The sequence below is a fragment of the Malaclemys terrapin genome, chromosome 7, assembly GCF_027887155.1.
Source record: "Malaclemys terrapin pileata isolate rMalTer1 chromosome 7, rMalTer1.hap1, whole genome shotgun sequence".
Taxonomy (NCBI): Eukaryota; Metazoa; Chordata; order Testudines; family Emydidae; genus Malaclemys; species Malaclemys terrapin.
Genome location: NC_071511.1, coordinates 116,191,753 through 116,210,342, shown reverse-complemented (window position 1 = coordinate 116,210,342; position 18,590 = coordinate 116,191,753). Strand labels below are relative to the sequence as shown.

The 18,590-nt window shown below is 42.8% G+C and overlaps 2 protein-coding genes across 3 annotated transcripts in view; both read left to right on the top strand.

The window, feature by feature from the left end:
* The window catches only part of TDRD1 (tudor domain containing 1), a 55,823-nt gene extending 51,775 nt beyond the window's left edge, over positions 1-4,048 (top strand). Inside the window, exon 26 of the mRNA XM_054036056.1 lies at positions 961-4,048. Coding sequence (XP_053892031.1) covers positions 961-1,053 — 93 coding nt within the window. The 3' untranslated portion in view covers positions 1,054-4,048. The remainder of the gene's footprint in view (positions 1-960) is intronic.
* A 12,058-nt stretch (positions 4,049-16,106) lies between these two features.
* Positions 16,107-18,590, top strand: part of VWA2 (von Willebrand factor A domain containing 2) — a 75,487-nt gene continuing 73,003 nt past the window's right edge. The window contains exon 1 of one of the 2 annotated variants that reach the window (XM_054035792.1): positions 16,107-16,244. The gene's annotated coding sequence lies outside the window, so the exon portion shown is untranslated. Of the gene's footprint in view, positions 16,409-18,590 lie in introns of both variants that reach the window. The other variant, XM_054035791.1, reaches the window with a different exon arrangement.

The following is an 18,590-nucleotide window of genomic DNA, read 5'->3' as shown; positions in this document are numbered from 1 at the left end:
CTTAGATTTTGTTTTGCTTTTATAAAAACAAGTGAAATCAGTGTTAAAATCTTACCTTTGGAGTCTCAAAGGCCCATTCTCATTTTTAAGAAGCAGCCCTACATTTAGTGAGAGTTACTATCTCTGAGCGGGAGGTAGAACCAGAAGCATTTGTGGGTTCTGACTGCTCTGATGACTTTGAGGGGAAAGGAGAGTGTTTCTACTGAAGAGGGGTTGTCACTGAAGTCGGGGAAGTTCAGAGAGGAAATGCTGATGCCAGGCATTTAGAGACTGGTAGAGAGTAAAACCATCTTGTTACTAGCTTACTCTTGCTCCTTCCCTGTCCCACTACAGAGTGAAGCAAAATCATTTTCTCCCAGGTAGCCCTTTGAACTGTAGCCATGAAGAATCCAGCCAAATTTCTGCATCCAGCCCTATGAATGACTCCTCTGCTTGTTTTGTTGTGGGGGAGGGGAAAGGGAGAGCGGGGGACAAGACATGGAAGTGGTCTGGCTCTGAATCCCCTGAGACAGATGAAGGAAAGACAGACTTAATACACTTCAAAGGGCTTCCAGGAAGTAACTCTAGAGGTAGGTAGCACACCACTGAATGGGGGCAAGGAGAGAACTTGGTGACAGGACTAGGTTCACTTCCTATTGGCCTGGGCCATTGATCTGCTGACGACATCATCTCTAGCACCTCATCAGAGCTCTCCTTGGCGGGGTCTTTTTAAAAAAAAAAAAAAAAAATTGAGCGTAGGCCAAAATCATTTGATGCACCATGCTGTATTTTTTCACAAAATAGGGAAAGGTAATTGTACATTCACTAAACTAGAATGGGAACCCAGGCTCATTTGTAGTACCTAAAACTACTTTTAAAAAGTGGCTCTCAGTTGACTTATTTAATTTTAAAAATGAACATTTACATAATACTTTACATGGCAACATGCTTGCTGCTAATCTCTCTGTCCTTCCCCCACAGATTGAAAAACATGAACAGATCCTCCTCTTTCTTTTAAATAACCACGTGGCTCAAGATAAGTGTAGTGAAATGAAAAAATTATTACAACACTAAATCTTGTAGGCATGGTGTGTGTGTGTGTATGTATGTGTGTTATACGCGTATACCCGTAACACTGTGTTGCCAATGTTAATGCAATTGCTGCTGCTCACTGCTCTTATTCCTAGAATAGTGGCTGTGTTCAGGAGCAAAAAAAACTTGATTTCTTTTGTAGAAATTGTTTTGCTGTTAAATGCTGTTGGAATGTATCTGTACATATGTGAAATAAGAAATTGTACATTTGCACTGTCTGGATCAGTGCAAAGCTAGATGGAACCAAGTTAAGGCATGAAGCCTCTGGCTGTTAGTGCAGTTCTTTTGAACGAGGGCAATACTTTTTCTTAAGCAACTGTTTTTATAAGAAAACTCTTCACTTGCAAACCAAAAGTATTGTAAGAGAACTTAGTGAAAACTATTGAGTTTTCATTTGCAAGAGGGAAAAATTGGATTTTTGTCTTAGAAAACTCAACTTCATTTTTACATTTAATGTATAGCAAACATAAAATTTAAGTTTGAAATAAAAATGCATGTGAAATTTTAGGTAAATGATTTGTCATGAAGAATAACAGTACAGATACTACTTTTTTCATTTGGTCTACTTCATGTTCTGTGTCTAACTTACGGTTAGATTTGTTTAAAACCATATTTTCAACCTATTATTTTCCCTTACTGTTCCCTCCAGCTGCATGAGGTAATATGAACAACCAAACTTGATTTTTAATTGGCATGTAAGGTATCTCTTTTACCTGCAAAATCATCCCTTTGTTATCCAGCAGTTCTGTTAGGCATTGTTTAGTGGTTAGAGGAAGGAACGGGCTCTCAGAACTCTTGGGTTCCCCATCAGACTTTGCCACTAAATTTAGACAAGTCACTTCACCTCTCCATCTGTTTATGCATCTTTATTTTATTAATGGATACAGTTCCTGTATATGTTCAGATGCTGTATCTGTGCATAGTATTTACCTCCTTTATTTGAAAGACTATATCACATTCACAATTTGACACCTTTATTGACCGTCTCAGCAGATAAACCAAGGGGTCCATAGACATGGAGATTGAATTTCTCTCAACTTTAGAGCTAGTTTCCATGTTTGGTTGGAAATGTGTATTTCCATTGGTCATGTGCATCTGTTTTGTAGAGACGTAAGGACTTCAGTTTTACAGTGCTGCCAATCTGATACTTTTCAGGAGCACTGCAGTTAACTTGAAGGAGTTGGAATTTTTAAACTGTTACTTTGCTTGTGCCACCAGACTTAGTTTTCGTTCCTCTTGATAAACTTTGAGCAAAGTTTTGATTGCCTTGCCTTAAAATAGGGGATTTTTTTTTTTTTTACCACTTTGTGTATGGAGGTAAACTATTCCTTACCTTTGTAAATTCAGGATGTCTATGAAAAGAGTCAGTGTAGTCCAGTTCCACCAAGTCTATTAGAAACCTGTTCCTTTAACACACCTCAATGATGTAAAAACTCTCGGTGTGTGTATAAGTAGTTAGCAGAAGGTTGGGAACTTCCAGTGTTTCACTAAATGGTGAATCAGCAATGTTCATGAGTTTGTGTTTTTTCCCTAAGCACAGGGTGAGCCTTTCACTCAGAAATAATTTCCATTTGAACACTTATCATATCCAGTCAGACAGTTGGCTTTTATTTGAAACTGCATTCTAGCATTCTCCTTTGCTGGATGTCAGATATGGAAAACATACCCTATGTTATCCCCCTCTCTAGTTTTTGTGTGTGAAATACTTATATGGACCAGCAGACAGAACTGGACCCTATTTTAATGACATTAACTTACGCATTATCAAGGAATAAGTGCATTGTTGCATGTTATTGTTATCACTTACAGCTCCCCTCTTTCTCTAAAAACATTTGGCTTCTGGTTATGAGACTCTGAGTATGATATGACCTGCAAAATCCAAAATATTCCAAGAAAATAACATGCTATTGATGTTCAGATGAATAAGAAGATATATAGCCTCACAAAATATACTATAGCCTCACAAAAAATTCCTTTGGAAGCCAAGGTTAGTATGTAGCATTTGTATAGCTCTTTTATATTTTCAAGCACTTTACAAACATTCAGAACCAAATGTGTTATAGTTGAACTATTAATTGTCAATAAAAAGTTCAGCTTCGGAGGAGTTCAACATAAGTATTTGGAGGTGAACTAAAAGGCTTTTTTACAGCCAAGACGCAAGTTAGCTTCCCATGTTTTTTGCGGCAACAGTTACTGACCTCACCAATAACAAAAACAGAAGGGAGCAACAGTTCCTGTATGGCATTAAGGACAAATTCTGTCTCTCTACGTGGTTCCCATTTATGTCAATAGGAAGTGGTGTATGCATGTGTGTGCTTAAATTGTTTTTAGATCTTGGTGGATAAGTAAAGTAGGAAACTATTTTCTTAATGTGTTAAGATCTTTAGTTTTAACATCTTCTCAGAAGCATGACCATATTCCTAACTAACCTCAATGTCCTGAGATAGCCCATAGACAGGGACCCTATCCCATGAATTAACATTTCCTGTCTCCCCCATCCCCCTGTGTTAATAACTCTCACTTCAATGAGTGGCATCTGTACCATCTGGTTATCTCTTGTATCCCAATGTGGGGTTACCGGGATCACCTTTGCTAGACTTCCCTCTGAGGTAAGCCCCCAACCTATTACACAGTTGTAAGTTAGCCTGTAACAGATATAAAAAGCTGTTGATCTCTGAGGCAGCTGAGCTAACCCAGCAAGTCCAGACCCTCCCTCAATACCATGGGTCCCCCTGCCGCCCTCCCAAGCTCTGTGGCTAAATCTGTTGCCCCACAAGTTTCAGTAGCTAAAGCCCTGGGGTGCTGCAGAAAGTGGCCGCTCCCCTGCATCTTATTTTTGGCCTCAGTAGGAAGCAGTAGGCTATATCCGTGTGCTGTGCCACTCTCCCCTCTAAGATCCCCACATGCAGCAAAAGTGGTTAAAATTAACATTCCCATATTGCCTCCCCCTTCTGTCCCCCCCCGTCGTCCCCCCAGCCCCTGGGTGCAGCACCCTGGTGTCCCCAGCCATGCCCATTAAGCCTCTCTCCCTCAAATTCTCCTACCCTTCAACCATCCCTTGGTGTCAGTCCAACTCACCAACAATGACTCTGTCTCTTGCAGTTGTAATGCTCTGCTTCTTTGGTCCCAGAGGTGGTTCATCCTAGAGGTCTGGTTCTGCTTGTTCTGTAAGCACCCTGTAACTTTAGAATTGCTACAGAAAGAGCTTCTGCTGCAACAGTATGCGTAGCTTAAATTAATTCTTGGCCTGCTTCCCCAGTCTTCAGTGCTTATTGCCCTGCACCAGCGGTGGTTCCCCCCTGCTACTCATGGGAGGAAAGAATCCCCAGATGATTCCTCCCACCCACTTCATCCCCCGTGCTGCCCACAGGAGCACAGACGGGGGCCCCACTTTCTCCCCCTCTCAATTGGGGCCCAACATGCTGAGAAGGAGGGAATCCTCTTCCCCTCCCCACCCCCCTTCTATTATACAGAGCCGGCTGGTTACAAATGAAGACGTTGCTGATGCTGCCAGCCTAGCTGGTAAAGAGGTACCTCTCCATGGCTGCATGGGGTATAAATATCCCATGAAACCTCACTTTTGCAGTCAGCAGAAAGGACCAGGTCAATGCTAACTCTAACCTAGCTCTAGTGACTTCCTGCCCTTCCTATCTATCCTGTACACTTCCCCTTCTCCCCGTCTGCTGCAATGGAGCCTTTTAAATGGGCAATGCCCCTTTTCACCAACTAGCTGGACAAAGACCCACTTGTATAAAGATTGAAGTGGGCACATGAGTTCTGACATCTTCTCAGAAGTGAATAAAACTTCAGCTAACTTCAGAAAATACTTTGCACTTATATAGCACTTTTCATCCAATGATATTAAATGACTTTACAAAGGTCGGGGATAGGCATTATTTCCATTTTCTAGATGGGAAACTGATGCACAGAGTGGTTGTAACTTGCCCAAGATCACACAGCTAGTCTGTGGCAAAATTAGGGCTAGAACCCAGGTCTCCTGACTCATGGTTGTGTTCTAACCACTACTTCCCTCCTACTACAGATGGAAGACATGGCAGACCATTCTGTTCAGATTTACAATGCCCACTCTCTCCAACCTTTTTGTTTAACAATCTGAACATCTGTTCGTTCACTTTTTCTCATGCACGTTACAGGCTCTCCAGTACTGTGAGGTTCCTCTAGCACTGTAGTTTGTTTTTCTATTTCTCTTTTGTACAGTACAAAAATAACTGCAAGTTAATTTTGAAATGTGTGGGGTGTATACAGAGAGATTGTACAAATAATACTGAATATATGAGTTTTGAATTACAATCTTTCCTAGTAAATGGTTCCGTTCCAGTGCTTTTTTTTTATGTAAAATCTCACTTGCTGAAGCATCATAGTTTTATCCATGAAGGCTTTTCAAAGGTTAGAAATAGTCGGTTTGCTCCTTTCACGATTGTGTGGCACCAGTGCAAACTTAAGCTTGTTCTTCACATGATTTTTGCATTTATTGAGCTGCTGGATGCAGATAGTATGTAAGCATGGTGTGAAAGAATTGTACATTTCAAACAGTTGTGACCTTATTTAAACTTTACTCCGCTTTAAAGTTGAGGATGCTACTTTTTGTTGTATTTCAAAGACCAGTCTTGAAACGCTGTACATACTCTGTATGTTACCAGGAGTAATAAAGCTATTTCACGTTCTAGATTTCATTCCGTTTGTATGGAGTTAATCTGTTGAAAATTAAGCCCTTTCCTTTTTCTCTCCAAAATTGGTGTTTACATCATTAAAGGCTAAATTTTGCCATTGAATGCATACATGCAATTCCCTTTGAAGTCGATAGGAATTTATATGCACACATCCAAAGGCAGAATGTGTCTCTAAAGTGTCTCTGAATTATTTATTTGTATTTATATTTTCGCCATCAAATTTGCACATCACAATTGGGTTGTTTGGAAATTGAGACAGAATGGAGTTAACCTGAATGCCATTGTTGAGAGTATATTACAACTCTCATTTTATCTTTTAAATGCAGCCTAGATCTCCTTCAAAATTTGAAACTGTCCATCTTCAATCTATAAGATTTGTATCTATCTGAATTTTACCACGTACTTTGAAGCGAAATGAAGAGGCTGTGGCTTTTATATTCCGGGTTCCATGTTGAAAGGTTGAAAAGCCCCTATTTTCCCTTTTCTGGGAAAAGAACCCCATTAGTGATTGCTAAGAATATTAATATAGAAAGGAAATCAATAGGTTTCTGTTGCAATCTCTAAAATTTCATTTATGTATAGATGTCAGGTTTTAATAGAATTCCATGGTAGTGTTTCTAATGGAATCCCCAAAATTATTTGAGCTATCAATGTGCTCAGTACTAGACATATTCTAAAGGAAGATGTTCTCTCTGTCCCTAGGGGGCTGAATTAAGCTTATAGCTAAAACACAATATACTGGCAGAGCAGCTTAAATTCCAAAATTGAAGGCCTTATCTAAACACAAGTTGTATATGTTTAACCAAAATTATTATTATTAACCAATCCGTTGATTTCATCTATTCTTTATTGATTAAAGCTAAATTGATCGTAACTCAGTTTAAACGTATCCACATGGGTTTAACTAAACCGACTTTAAAAAATATTTGTTAAACTGCTGGTGCAAATTTGTGTGTGGAAAGGGCTTGTCACAAAATAGGACCTCAGTTAATATCAGATTGTGGCCTTGGCCACACTCGCGGCAGCTATGAAGCGCGAGTGTAGTCGCGCCGCCAGCGCTGCGAGAGCTGTCTCACAGCGCTGCAAGTACTCCACCTCTCCAAGGGGAATAGCTTGCAGCGCTGCGAGAGAGCGTGCAGTGCTGCAGGCTCTGATTACACTGGGGCTTTACAGCGCTGCACTCGCTACGCTCGGGGGGGTGTGTGTTTTTTCACACCCCTGAGCGCAGCAAGTGCAGCGCTGTGAATTGCCAGTGTAGCCAAGGCCTGTGATACTTTCATGTTGTATTCACCCAGGCTCATCTAAGTTCAGTATTGCTGATGGCGCAGTATAGAAAGGGTTAAAATATTTTTATTTTATTTTTTAAGTTAATACCATGTGTATGCTACAAATATGGGTGTCACGTTTTGGGGGGTGACCCAGCCCAATGAGAAGTTGTCGCCACTTGTCCTGTAACCCTGAGTGCCTTAAAATGCTCTGCTGCTGTAGCTCCCAGCCTGGACACTCCCAGCCAGCATACAAGCCTACACTGCGTGTCTGTGTCTCCGTTCAACAACTCTGAATCTAGCAGCCCGCTTACAACACCACTGCCACACTCCTGTCTCCACCAGCTTTGGTTACTATTAAGCAAGTGACCCCAATGCATCACCTGCCCTGAATTTCCTCAAAACTGCCTGCCTGAAAATGTCCAGCCCTCTCCAGAAACATTCAGACGATTAGTATGGGTGGCTTGTTCTTCTAAAGAGACAAAAGCACATGACAGCATAGTGTGAAAAATCGGGACAGGGGGTGGGGGGTAATAGGAGCTTATATAAGAAAAAGACCCAAATATCAGGAGTGTCCCTATAAAATCGGGACATCTGGTCACCCTATGACAGCGTATTAACTTAATTGGGGTAAATGTACCCTTCCCGTCAAGCACAGCACTGAGGTGGTTGATTGTAAGAAATAAAACAGGTTTATTAACAAAGGATGTGGTCTCATTTAACCTAAGTAGAAAGAATAAAGTTAAAATGGGTTACAGACCAACAAAAGTAAAAATACGCTTGCTAGTTGCTAAGACTTATCAAGCTACGGCCTTGGTTCAAGGTAGATTTCTTACCAGTCTTTTTCTTTTCAGCCATACTGACTTTCTCTCAGTCAGGACATTCCACAGAAATACAAGGTGCTACTTTCCCTTGTCTTCCTAAGTGAAAGATCTTTGCATCAGCAGGTTTCTCACCCATATTCAGTTCCCAGAAACTACAACCCTCTTGGCGGAAGGACCCATCTTTCTCAGCTTGCAAGAACTCTGGCCCCTTGTGTCTGTCCAGTGATGGATGCCAAGATGGCTTCTTCTCTCTCTTTATATTTCCCTTAATTCACTGCTTTGTCCCTAGACTCAGGATCATCCTATGCTGTTCTTCCCTTCCTGTGGACCCATCCTCCTGCTGATTCATATGTAAATGGGTTTTCTGTTGTTTTTTGTCACGCTTTGCTGAATTTTGTTGGAGACAGATAACTGCCTTCCTTCTGTCTGGGATAGTACCTGTATATCAGCTACATTTGACCTGTGTGGTTCAAACACCTTTTATTCACAGACTTCAAACCATAATATTAGTGAGTGTTCATAATTTCTCATGTAGTGTTAGTGCATACATTTCACAATGATGATAATCATCAGTGTGTGTCTTTCATAATAGACCTTACTTGATGTACTTTTATAATACAACCAATTGTATGCAATATTATTGTATTTGAATTCCAGACCCTCGTCTTTATAGCCCAAATAAAGTTTTTCTTTTCTGCTGGGGTGTTGACACCATGTTCTCTTCTCCCCTGATTATTAGCTTGATAGCTTTGCTTATTTTATATGTAAATGGACCTTCATTGTGTCTTCCTGCTGACCAGGTTGTACAGATTAACAAATACATTTCTTTGTCTAGAGCAGACTGTGGCTATGTCTACACTACTGCGGTAAGTCGATCTACGCTACAAGTTACCGCGGGGTCTACAGCACAGGAGGTCGACAGGAGAAAATCTCCTGTCGACTTACCTTACTCTTCTCGTCGGGAGTAGAGTACAGGGGTCGACTGGAGAGAGATCTGCAGTCGATTTGGCTGGTCTTTACTAGACCCACTAAATCGACCGCCGGTGGATCGGTCTCAGAGCATCGATCCCCGCTGTAGTGTAGACCTGCCCTGTGGTTATGCATTGCTTGCCAAACCTATTAAGAACATATCCATAACTCTTTGTACACACTTCGTACATACATCATGCAAGAATATTAGAGACCAGTGTAGTGTTAGTTTTTCAGTGATATGCTACATGCCCCCTTTGGGGTATGTATTATGACAACGATGTGTTAGGTGCAGTGAGCATGTCAGGCCTGACAAGAGTTACTGACACAGAGTAGTGAATCACAAATGGACCTCTGTCTCACTCTGGGTACTAATGTGTTGTCCATCGGAACAATATGAAAACACACACAAGGGTAGTTACCAAGTAAAATGGAAGATCAAAGTTGAGCTGCTTTTGAGTTGCAGTAGTTACAATCTAAAGTCTCATGGGTTTTATTGTATGAACTCCAGATACCAAACTATGCATGTTTCCAGAAAATGGGGGGTGTCGCAGGTCACAGATTCCATGACTGTTTGATTTTGGTCAACTGGTTGGCTATCAATAAGCAACTCATGGATGGCATTTGGTTGTTAGGCAATGTCTGAGGTAAATTCTAATCTGTGGTGTTTTTTGTAAAAGTTGTTCCTACTGTACAGTATTTGAAAATGTTAGGCTGTCTAATGTACGTTTGTGGAAAAGGAGTGAATTGCTATCTTAATGTTGCAAGGCATAATATTATATACAATCAATTGTATGTTAGTATTACTGTGCATTTATAAGTTTCTACCTTTAATACACAGGTGAACAATATCAGGCTTATTAGAAAACAAAAATAAAACCAGTTCTACTGCAGAGGGAGGAGGAGGAGAAAAAGGAGGGCAATACAGTCTTAAAATTTATATTAAGCTAGCTAGCAGAATCTCCATCTAAAATCGGAGAAGATGCCAGTGTTTTAAGTAACAGTTGTGGGCACCCAATCAAGTGCCTTAAACACAAATCATGAGACCATATTTTCCTTCAACAGGCCTTTACTTTCCTTGTCTTAAGCCTTGCCTGCCCTATAACACCTTGTGCTGTTTTCATTGGATCTTGCAACCAGATCAGTGTCATGCCAAGTCAATATCTGAATAGGAACTTTCCAATAAGTGGTAAAAACAACGAGGAGTCCTTGTGGCACCTTAGAGACTAACAAATTTATTTGGGCATAAGCTTTTGTGGGCTATAACCCACTTCATCAGATGCATGGAGTGGAAAATACAGTAGCCCACGAAAGCTTATGCCCAAATAAAGGTATTAGTCTCTAAGGTGCCACAAGGACTCCTCGTTGTTTTTGCTGATACAGGCTACCACTCTGAAACCTGACTTAAGGAAAGGTGCCATCTGCGTTCTTACCACTGGGGCATCGTGGAGGTATGTGTCCTGTTAGACACAAAACCAAGGTCCTGGACACTTGTGCTTACTAGAGTTTCCATAGCAATATCTTCTTTTGAAAAGCACAGATGTTAACTCTAGTGTTTTGGGCAAATGACTCAGGTAATTGCTTTCCACTTACGTGTATTTCCCCCTCCTAATTCAAATGGAGGAAGATAGTCACTGCTTCAGTTCTAAACTGCGCACTATTGTGCACTGTCAAACAGTTGCAACTGAGGCAATTGCATTTCAGCGGTGAATGGAGTGGCCCTTAAGTGTAATTTACTTCATAGTTTTTGTTTAAATGTCACACAGTTTTTCTTAAACCTTTTTATCTTGCCTCTCTATTTTCTTCCTCTCTTCAGTTTCTTCCTCCCCTATACAATCTGTTTTCCTTTCATTATTTTATTGTGCATTATTTTTGTAGTGTCTAGTTGTTCACTAAGGGTTTTTTCCTCTTGTAATCAACTTAATTCTTTATTAAACTCCTCCTCTTGTCCCCCCTTTTCCCTCCTAAACAAAGGATTGTGACTCTCTGGAGTGTGGCTTTTTGTAAGGAGTATTACCAGCTCCAGGGTGTGGCTGTATACAGGATAAAGAGAGCACTGCTGCCATAATCCTACAGCTTTTGTTCCTCTTTCAGATATTGCTTCTGCTCCCAGCAGCCAATTTTTGTTGGTCCTGTAAGTGGCCTGGTAAGTTGTATTCCACTGTATGTAAATCCAATCCAACGAATACCTAAAAGACACTTTGACGGCATCTGAAAAGAAGGAAATACTGATTAGGGAATCCTTGTTTGTCTTGTGTGGGAACCAAAGAGGGCACAAGGAGTTTGTTAATCTCTCCCTTAAAAGAAAATGGTACATGTGTGATGTGCTGAAAAATCTGGAGCAGTCCTAGCAGCTGGTGGGAGAGGAGGAGGGGGAAGAAGAGAAGCATTTTAAAGTGATGGGGATGATTCAAATAGTTCATTCATTATTTAACTTCAGACAAAACTAGTTGTGGACGGTGACTTAAACTGCAAAATCTTGAGTCAGGAATTGTCTTTTCTGTGTTAGTATAGTGCTTCCTATAATGGGAGCATATTATTCATTAGGGCCCATGAGTGCTAGTAGAGATCGTCCCTATTTTACAGATGGGAACACTGAGTCTGAGACTCTCTTTTTAAAAAAAAAAAATGATCCTAAATTGATGATTTCTTCTAGTAAATGGAGCTTGCCTGCCAATTGACTTGTCCCTGGCAGCATATAAACTGTATCATATAAGAGATATGGATGCCAGTATTCCCAATTTTCAGTGTTTGGTTCCAATCCGTGACACACCCTCTGTCCTTGGGCAAGTGGCTTTACCCATCTGCCTCGGTTTCGCCATTTATAAAAGGTTGAGACCTACCCCTGGTGTACATTTCTGTGACTAATCTGTAAAATAGCATTTTTGAAAAGTTAGTTGAATGCTATGTATTAGTTTAGTATTTCTATTAATATTTTTAAAGGTGGGGAAAATGAAAGATATCCCTAATCTTGTATACTTCTGGATCAAATTCTCTCCCCAGTTGCAGAGATGTAGAGTTTATTTACCATTTTCTGTATTGCTCCTTTTGAAGAATTCAGTGAGCACTGAAATCTATTCCTAAAACTAAAATCAGTTTTCCCTCCACTGTGAGATGGGTTTTTCTATACAGAATTTCTGATCTGTCTAATTGAGTGTACATATGACTGAAGAGGGGCAGTGTGGGGGGCTGAGAGCCAGGCTCTCAGCTCTGTGTAGCTCTCTGCCGGGAGCCAGGCTGCCCCGGCCTCTCAGTAGCCATTCAGGCTTCTTACCAGCCTTCAGGGAGCGGGGGCCAGCCATTCAGCCTTCTCACCTCCCTGCAGGGAGTGGGAACCCGGGTAGCTGCAACCTAGCTTTTGCTGCCCGGCTTTCTTGTCAATTTCATGGCTCCAACATGGAGCCTGACATTAACAAGACAGCCAACAGCCAAAGGAAGTAAGATATTGTCTACATAGATACTGCATCACCCTAACTACACCGACATAAGCCCTACGCCTCCTGTTTTGATACAGGAATTCATCCTCGCTCTAACAGGACTCTTTTTTACTATTATTATTATTATTATTATTATTTTATTATTGTGAGGTACATACTTTCTTTCATACTCCATCTGTTTCTTTCTGTGGTGGTGTCATCCTCTAAATTTCCTTATCCCTTCAGTATGCCCTCTTCATCAGACATACTGTCCCTGAACTGCAGAGGTGGTAGGTTCAACTGGGCAAATGGGGCAAGTCCTTGCCCAAGGGGGAATTGCTGCTTCTCAGTCTGCTTTGACACAGTGTCTGCTGCTGCTTTGCATGCTGTTTGTCATGCAGCAGGCTGAAGAAACAGCCTGATTCCAGAGCCCATTGTGAACCATTGCCACAGATCAGTTGTACGCACAACATTTTCTCTTCCACTGCTATCATACAAGTTTTAGACCATAGTGCAGGGCATTCTGAGGATTTTGTAAGCTGTACTGGTACAGGAAGACTATCTTGTACGCTTTAGCTTTACATATATTCTTACTGTGTGTGAGTTTCATTTCAACCTTGGGGGCTAATTCTGTTCTCTCAATATAAAGCCAAGGTAACTTAAGAGTGTTGAAAATTATCACCTAGATCAGTTGCTAGCTTAATACAAAAACATGAGTGATCTTTGAACATGGCTGAGGGCAGTATTTCCTAAACTTTTGAATGTTGAAACTCTCTTTGGGAAAATTAAACCAAAAGTTCTGTAGTGTTTACACCCTGATTATTGCTGCATTGTGCTAGGCATGAGAATGTGATCATGAAATGGACTATAAACAATTAAATTGTCCACTCTGGTTTTTAATGTCTACATTGAGAGAAATGTAAAAACAGTCAACTATAAAACGGATTTTTAATATTTTCCACTTAAATTGAAAATATATTAATCTTAACATGGGAATGGTGAGTTGGAGGAGCCTCATTAAACTAACAGCTCAGTCACTTGCTGACATAAACTGTGGTAGTAGCACCCCTAAAGGTAGGTGGTATCAGGACACAAACACATGTTGGATTGAGGGTCAGACAGACTTGCACATAGTTCAGAATCATATAATTTAGAGGATCATAACCCAAAGTATAATGGTGAGTTATAAAAGTGGGAGTAAGTTGCATTGAGGATAGCATTTCTGAAAAGGAGTGGGGTTTAAGGGAAGATGGAAGGGACCGACTGAGAGCTTTGATGTACAGGAAAAGGGGTGGTCCAATTGTTGGGTTTATCCTCCAAGTTATAATAACCTAAAGAGAGAGAGAGTTGGGGACAAATCTCCCCAGAGGGGCTAGGGCCCCGAAGCACAGTAGAGTGAGCATTGCACTGCTTTGTTGCACAGGGAGAGGGAGGCTGTGATTTTCTGCGGCTGTATCAGTTTCTCAGCCTACCAACTTGGATCTGCTAGCCAGTGACTTGATGTCCCTTCTGCAGCCAGTAGCTTCTTCCTTTACGGCTTGCTGATGAATGTGTGGATTAGGGTGCGTGCGACTGTATGAGAAGTAAGTGAGGTTGACACACCGGGAGCCAGCACAAAAGAGAGGCTCTGGATTTAATCATTATGGTTCTGATTCTACAAGTGTTTTGCACAGCAAGACCTCTGCAGCCATGCTGAATCCAGTGCAGGCTAGGGGAAATGACAGAGGAACCACCAGAGAAAAGAGTCAGAAACCAGTGAAACAGGCTTGACATCCTGGACAAAATACAACATGGTTTTACAAAAGGTAGATTGTGCCAACCAACCTGATCTCCTTCTTTGAGATGGTAACAGATTTCTTAAACAAAGGAAACGCAGTGGATCTAATTTATCTCTAGTTCAGTAAGGCATTTGATACGGTTCCACATGGGGAATTATTAGCTAAACTGGAAAAGATGGGGATCAATATGAAAACAGAAAGATGGATAAGGAACTGGTTAAAGGGGAGACTTCAACGGGTCATACTGAAAGGTGAACTGCCAGGCCCAAGGGAGGTTACTAGTGGAGTTCCCCAGGGATCAGTTTTGGGACCAATCTTATTTAATCCTTTTATTACCGACCTTGGCGCAAAAAGTGGGAATGTGCTGATAAAGTTTGCAGATGACACAAAGCTGGGAGGTATTGCCAATACAGAGAAGGACTGGGATATCATACAGGAAAATCTGGATGACCTTGTAAACTAGAGTAATAGTAATAAGATGAAATTGAATAGTGAAAAGTGCAAGGTCATGCATTGAGGGATTAATAACAAGAATTTTTGTTATAAGCTGGAGACCCATCACTTGGAAGTAACAGAGGAGGAGAGGGACCTCAGAGTATTGGTTGATCACAGGATGACTGAGCTGCCACTGTGATATGGCCGTGAAAAAAGCTAATGGGGTCTTGGGATGCATCAGGCGAGGTATTTCCAGTAGAGATAAGGAGGTATTAGTACCGTTATACAAGGCACTGGTGAGACCTCATCTGGAATACTGTGCAGTTCTGGTCTCCCATGTTTAAGAAGGATGAATTCAATCTGGAACAGGTACAGAAAAGGGCTACTAGGATGATCTGAGGAATGGAAAACCTGTCTCATGAAAGGAGACTCAAAGACCTTGGCCTGTTTAGCCTAACCAAAAGAAGGCTGAGGGGAGATATGATTGCTCTCTATAAATATATCAGAGGGATAAATAGCAGGGAGGGAGAGGAATTATTTTAAGCTCAGTACCAATGTGGAGACAAGAACAAATGGATATAAACTGACCATCAGGAAGTTTTAGACTTGAAATTAGATGAGAGTTTCTAACCATCAGAGAAGTGAAATTCTGGAACAGCCTTCCAAGGGAAGCAGGGTGGCAAAAGACATCTGGCTTCAAGACTAAGCTTGATAAGTTTATGGAGGGGGTGGTATGATGGGATAGCCTAATTTTGGCAATTAATTGATCATTGACTATTAGCGGTAAATATGCCCAATGGCCTGTGAGGGGATGTTAGATGGGGTGGGGTCTGAGTTACTTCAGAGAATTCTTTCCTGGGTGTCTGACTGGTGAGTCTTGTCCACATGCTCGGGGTTTAGCTGATCACCATATTTGGGGTTGGGAAGGAATTTTCCTCCAGGGCATATTGGCAGGGGCCCTGGGTGTTTTTTTTTTTTTTGCCTTCCTCTGCAGCGTGGGGCATGGGTCACTGGCAGGAGGATTCTTGGCACCTTGAAGTCTTTAAACCATGATTTGAGGACTTCAGTAGCTCAGACATAGGTTAGGGGTTTGATTAGGGTTGCCATATCTAATAAAAAAACACATGAAAGTTGCCAACTGTGGTTCTGATCCCTGGGCCAGTGGGACTGGAAAATACCAACTTTTACTGATATTTGATACAATCTACAATGTGGGTGCAATGGGGGCATTTAAGAAGACAACAAGCCCTTTCTGCCCCATGTCCCCTGGCCTGGGGTGCAGTTAGTTAACATGCCTGCCCTGCATTCCACACCTTAACCGTCCCTGTGTCTCGGGCTAGTGAAGCCCTGCCCTGGAGGTCATCCTCTGCATGCTCAGAGGCACCTGCATTTCAAACTAGACTGGCCCAAGCCACCAGGAAGGAGAAGGCTCAGCCCTGCAGGGCAGGGAGGGATTGGTTCAGTGCTCAAGCCCTGGCCTGGCTTTGCTGACACAGGTTACAGGCTGATGGAAAAGTCTGGAGAGAGAACTCCCCCCCCCCCCCCCCCCTTGCCCTCGCTTGACTTCACTCCGCGCAGCACCGGCCCCCTCGGCCTGCGCTGCAGCGCCCCCTGCCGCAGAGAAGAGAGAGGAGCGCGGGGAGGGCAGCACCGCGCTTCCAAACCTGTAAGCAGCGTAACCAGCAGCGGCTGCCTTCATCTCCCCCTCGCCTCGCCCGGACGGATCGCTGCCCCTTAGCTGCCCCAGGGAGCGGAGCCGCGGCCGGAGACAGCGCAGGCAAGCGAAACTGACCTGGTAAATTACAAGCGTCTGGCGTCCCCGTCCCCCCTGATCTGGGACAGAACCGGTGTCTGAGCAGAGGGACCGCCCGCTGCACCCGCTCCCCAGTGGTAAAGTTGTCGGGGCGGGGAGGGCGGCTGCTGCTGCTTCCCTTCTGAGCCGTGATTGCAAAGTGGAAGGTGAGGCTGGGTTCTCCCCCTGGCAAACAGCTGGGGCCGAGCAGGCAAAGGACCCAGGATCGGGGCGCGTGGGGACCCTGCCCGCAAGTGCTTGGAGGAGAGGGGGGGGTCAATGAGCGTGGGTTTGTCTAGCACGAAGGCTCTTCTCCCGACCCAGGACGGCGTGACCCGTGCAAATCCCTGTCCCCATTGTCTGTCTCGGTACCTGCCTGGTGGGAGACGTGCCAGCTTCCGGGGGCGGGGGGGCGTGCAGAAAATGGATACCTTCTCGGTAAGGTTAGCCAGAGCTTGATCCCTTCGCTTCAGTGAGCTCTGCCGCTTTGCTGGGACAGCTGCAGCCTGCTTGGTGTCCCAAGGCACCTGGAGGGTGCCAAACTAGTGAGGGTGTTAACCCCCGAGAGATGGAGGAGGGCACGGGCAGAAATGTAACCACCACCAGAAGGATAGAAGAGAGAATTTCTTCTAACTTTATGCTTTGCGTAACTCCACGCAGACATTGTGTCCTGCTGCAATATTGATCCGCGTATTTCTAGCATGCTCCTTGTTCTGGGCGTATTGTATATATGGAAAAATACAAATTAAAGTTAGATTTCGCTCCCCTCCTTCATGGATTTCCCCCCCCCCCCCCCCACACACACACATTTTGGTTTCTGTTAAGCCTGGACACACCTGGAATACATAAAGCTGCAGTCAGACTGTTCTGTTCTTCTCTAGCTCCGTGTTTTGTCCTGCTAGCGGGCCAGTTCGGCACCCTGCATTATTTTGGCAAAACATGTCGGTCTAAGTATATTATTGCAGAGTTTTACAAGGCTAAATAGTCGGCAGCATAATATATCGGAATCGTATCGTGCTCAAGTTTAGATGGTAAAATACTAGACCTTGTTCAGATAGAAGTGTAATAGTTAGTGGGCAGTTTTTAGTAGCTCTAGTTTATAAAGTAGTTCTACAAGTATGTATTCCCGATTGTAATTTGTCTTGGCATTGTTCACCGTCCAGATCTATTCAGCGGGTGTAAATTGGCGTAGATCCATTAACGTTAATGGAGCTATGCTGATTTACCACAGCTAAGGATCTAGCTTGTGATTTTATTTTGACGAGACCTAGTTATAGTAATGCTTCTTTTTAATACTGTTTGTAATAAGTCTTAAAACTTTATCTACAAAACTAGTATTGCGCATTGTGATCCATAAAACACAGTATTGCAGTCTATGAACTGTGTAGTATTTTATTGTGAGGCTACATGACACTATATAGTAGTTACACTGTGCTAAACAATAATAAGGTCCCTACCCCAAAGTTTATAATCCTAGAAGATTAGGGCTGGAAGAGACCTCAAGAGGTCATCTAGTCTAACCCCCTGCTCAAAGCAGGACCAACCCCACCTAAATCATCCCAGCCAGGGCTTTGTCAAGCCGGGCCTTAAAAACCTCTAAGGATGGAGATTCCACCACCTCCCTAGGTAACTCATTCCAGTGCTTCACCACCTTCCTAGTGAAATAGCTTTTCCTAATATCAAACCTAGACCTCCCCCACTGCAACTTGAGACCATTGCTTCTTGTTCTGTCATCTGCCACCACTGAGAACAGCCAAGCTCCATCCTCTTTGGAACCCCCCTTCAGGTAGTTGGTTCAGTAGCTATCAAATCCTCCCTCACTCTTCTTTCCTGCAGACTAAATAAGCCCAGTTCCCTCAGCCTCTCCTAGTAAGTCATGTGCCCCAGCCCCTTAATCATTTTCGTTGCCCTCCTCTGGACTCTCTCCAATTTGTCCACATCCTTTCTGTAGTGGGGGGGGGGGGGGACCAAAACTGGATGCAGTACTCCAGATGTGGCCTCACCAGTGCCGAATAGAGGGGAATAATCACTTCCCTCGGTCTGCTGGCAATGCTCCTACTAATGCAGCCCAATATGCCATTAGCTTTCTTTGCAACACTATTGACTCATATCCAGCTTCTCATCCACTGTAATCCCAAGGTCCTTTTCTGCAGAACTGTTGCTTAGCCAGTCAGTCCCCAGCCTGTAGCAGTGCATGGGATTCTTCCATCCTAAGTGAAGGACTCTGCACATGTCCTTGTTGAACCTCATCGGATTTCTTTTGGCCCAATCCTCCAATTTTTCTAGAAAAAAGAATAGGAGTACTTGTGGCACTTTGGAGACTAACAAATTTATTGTAGCATAACTTAT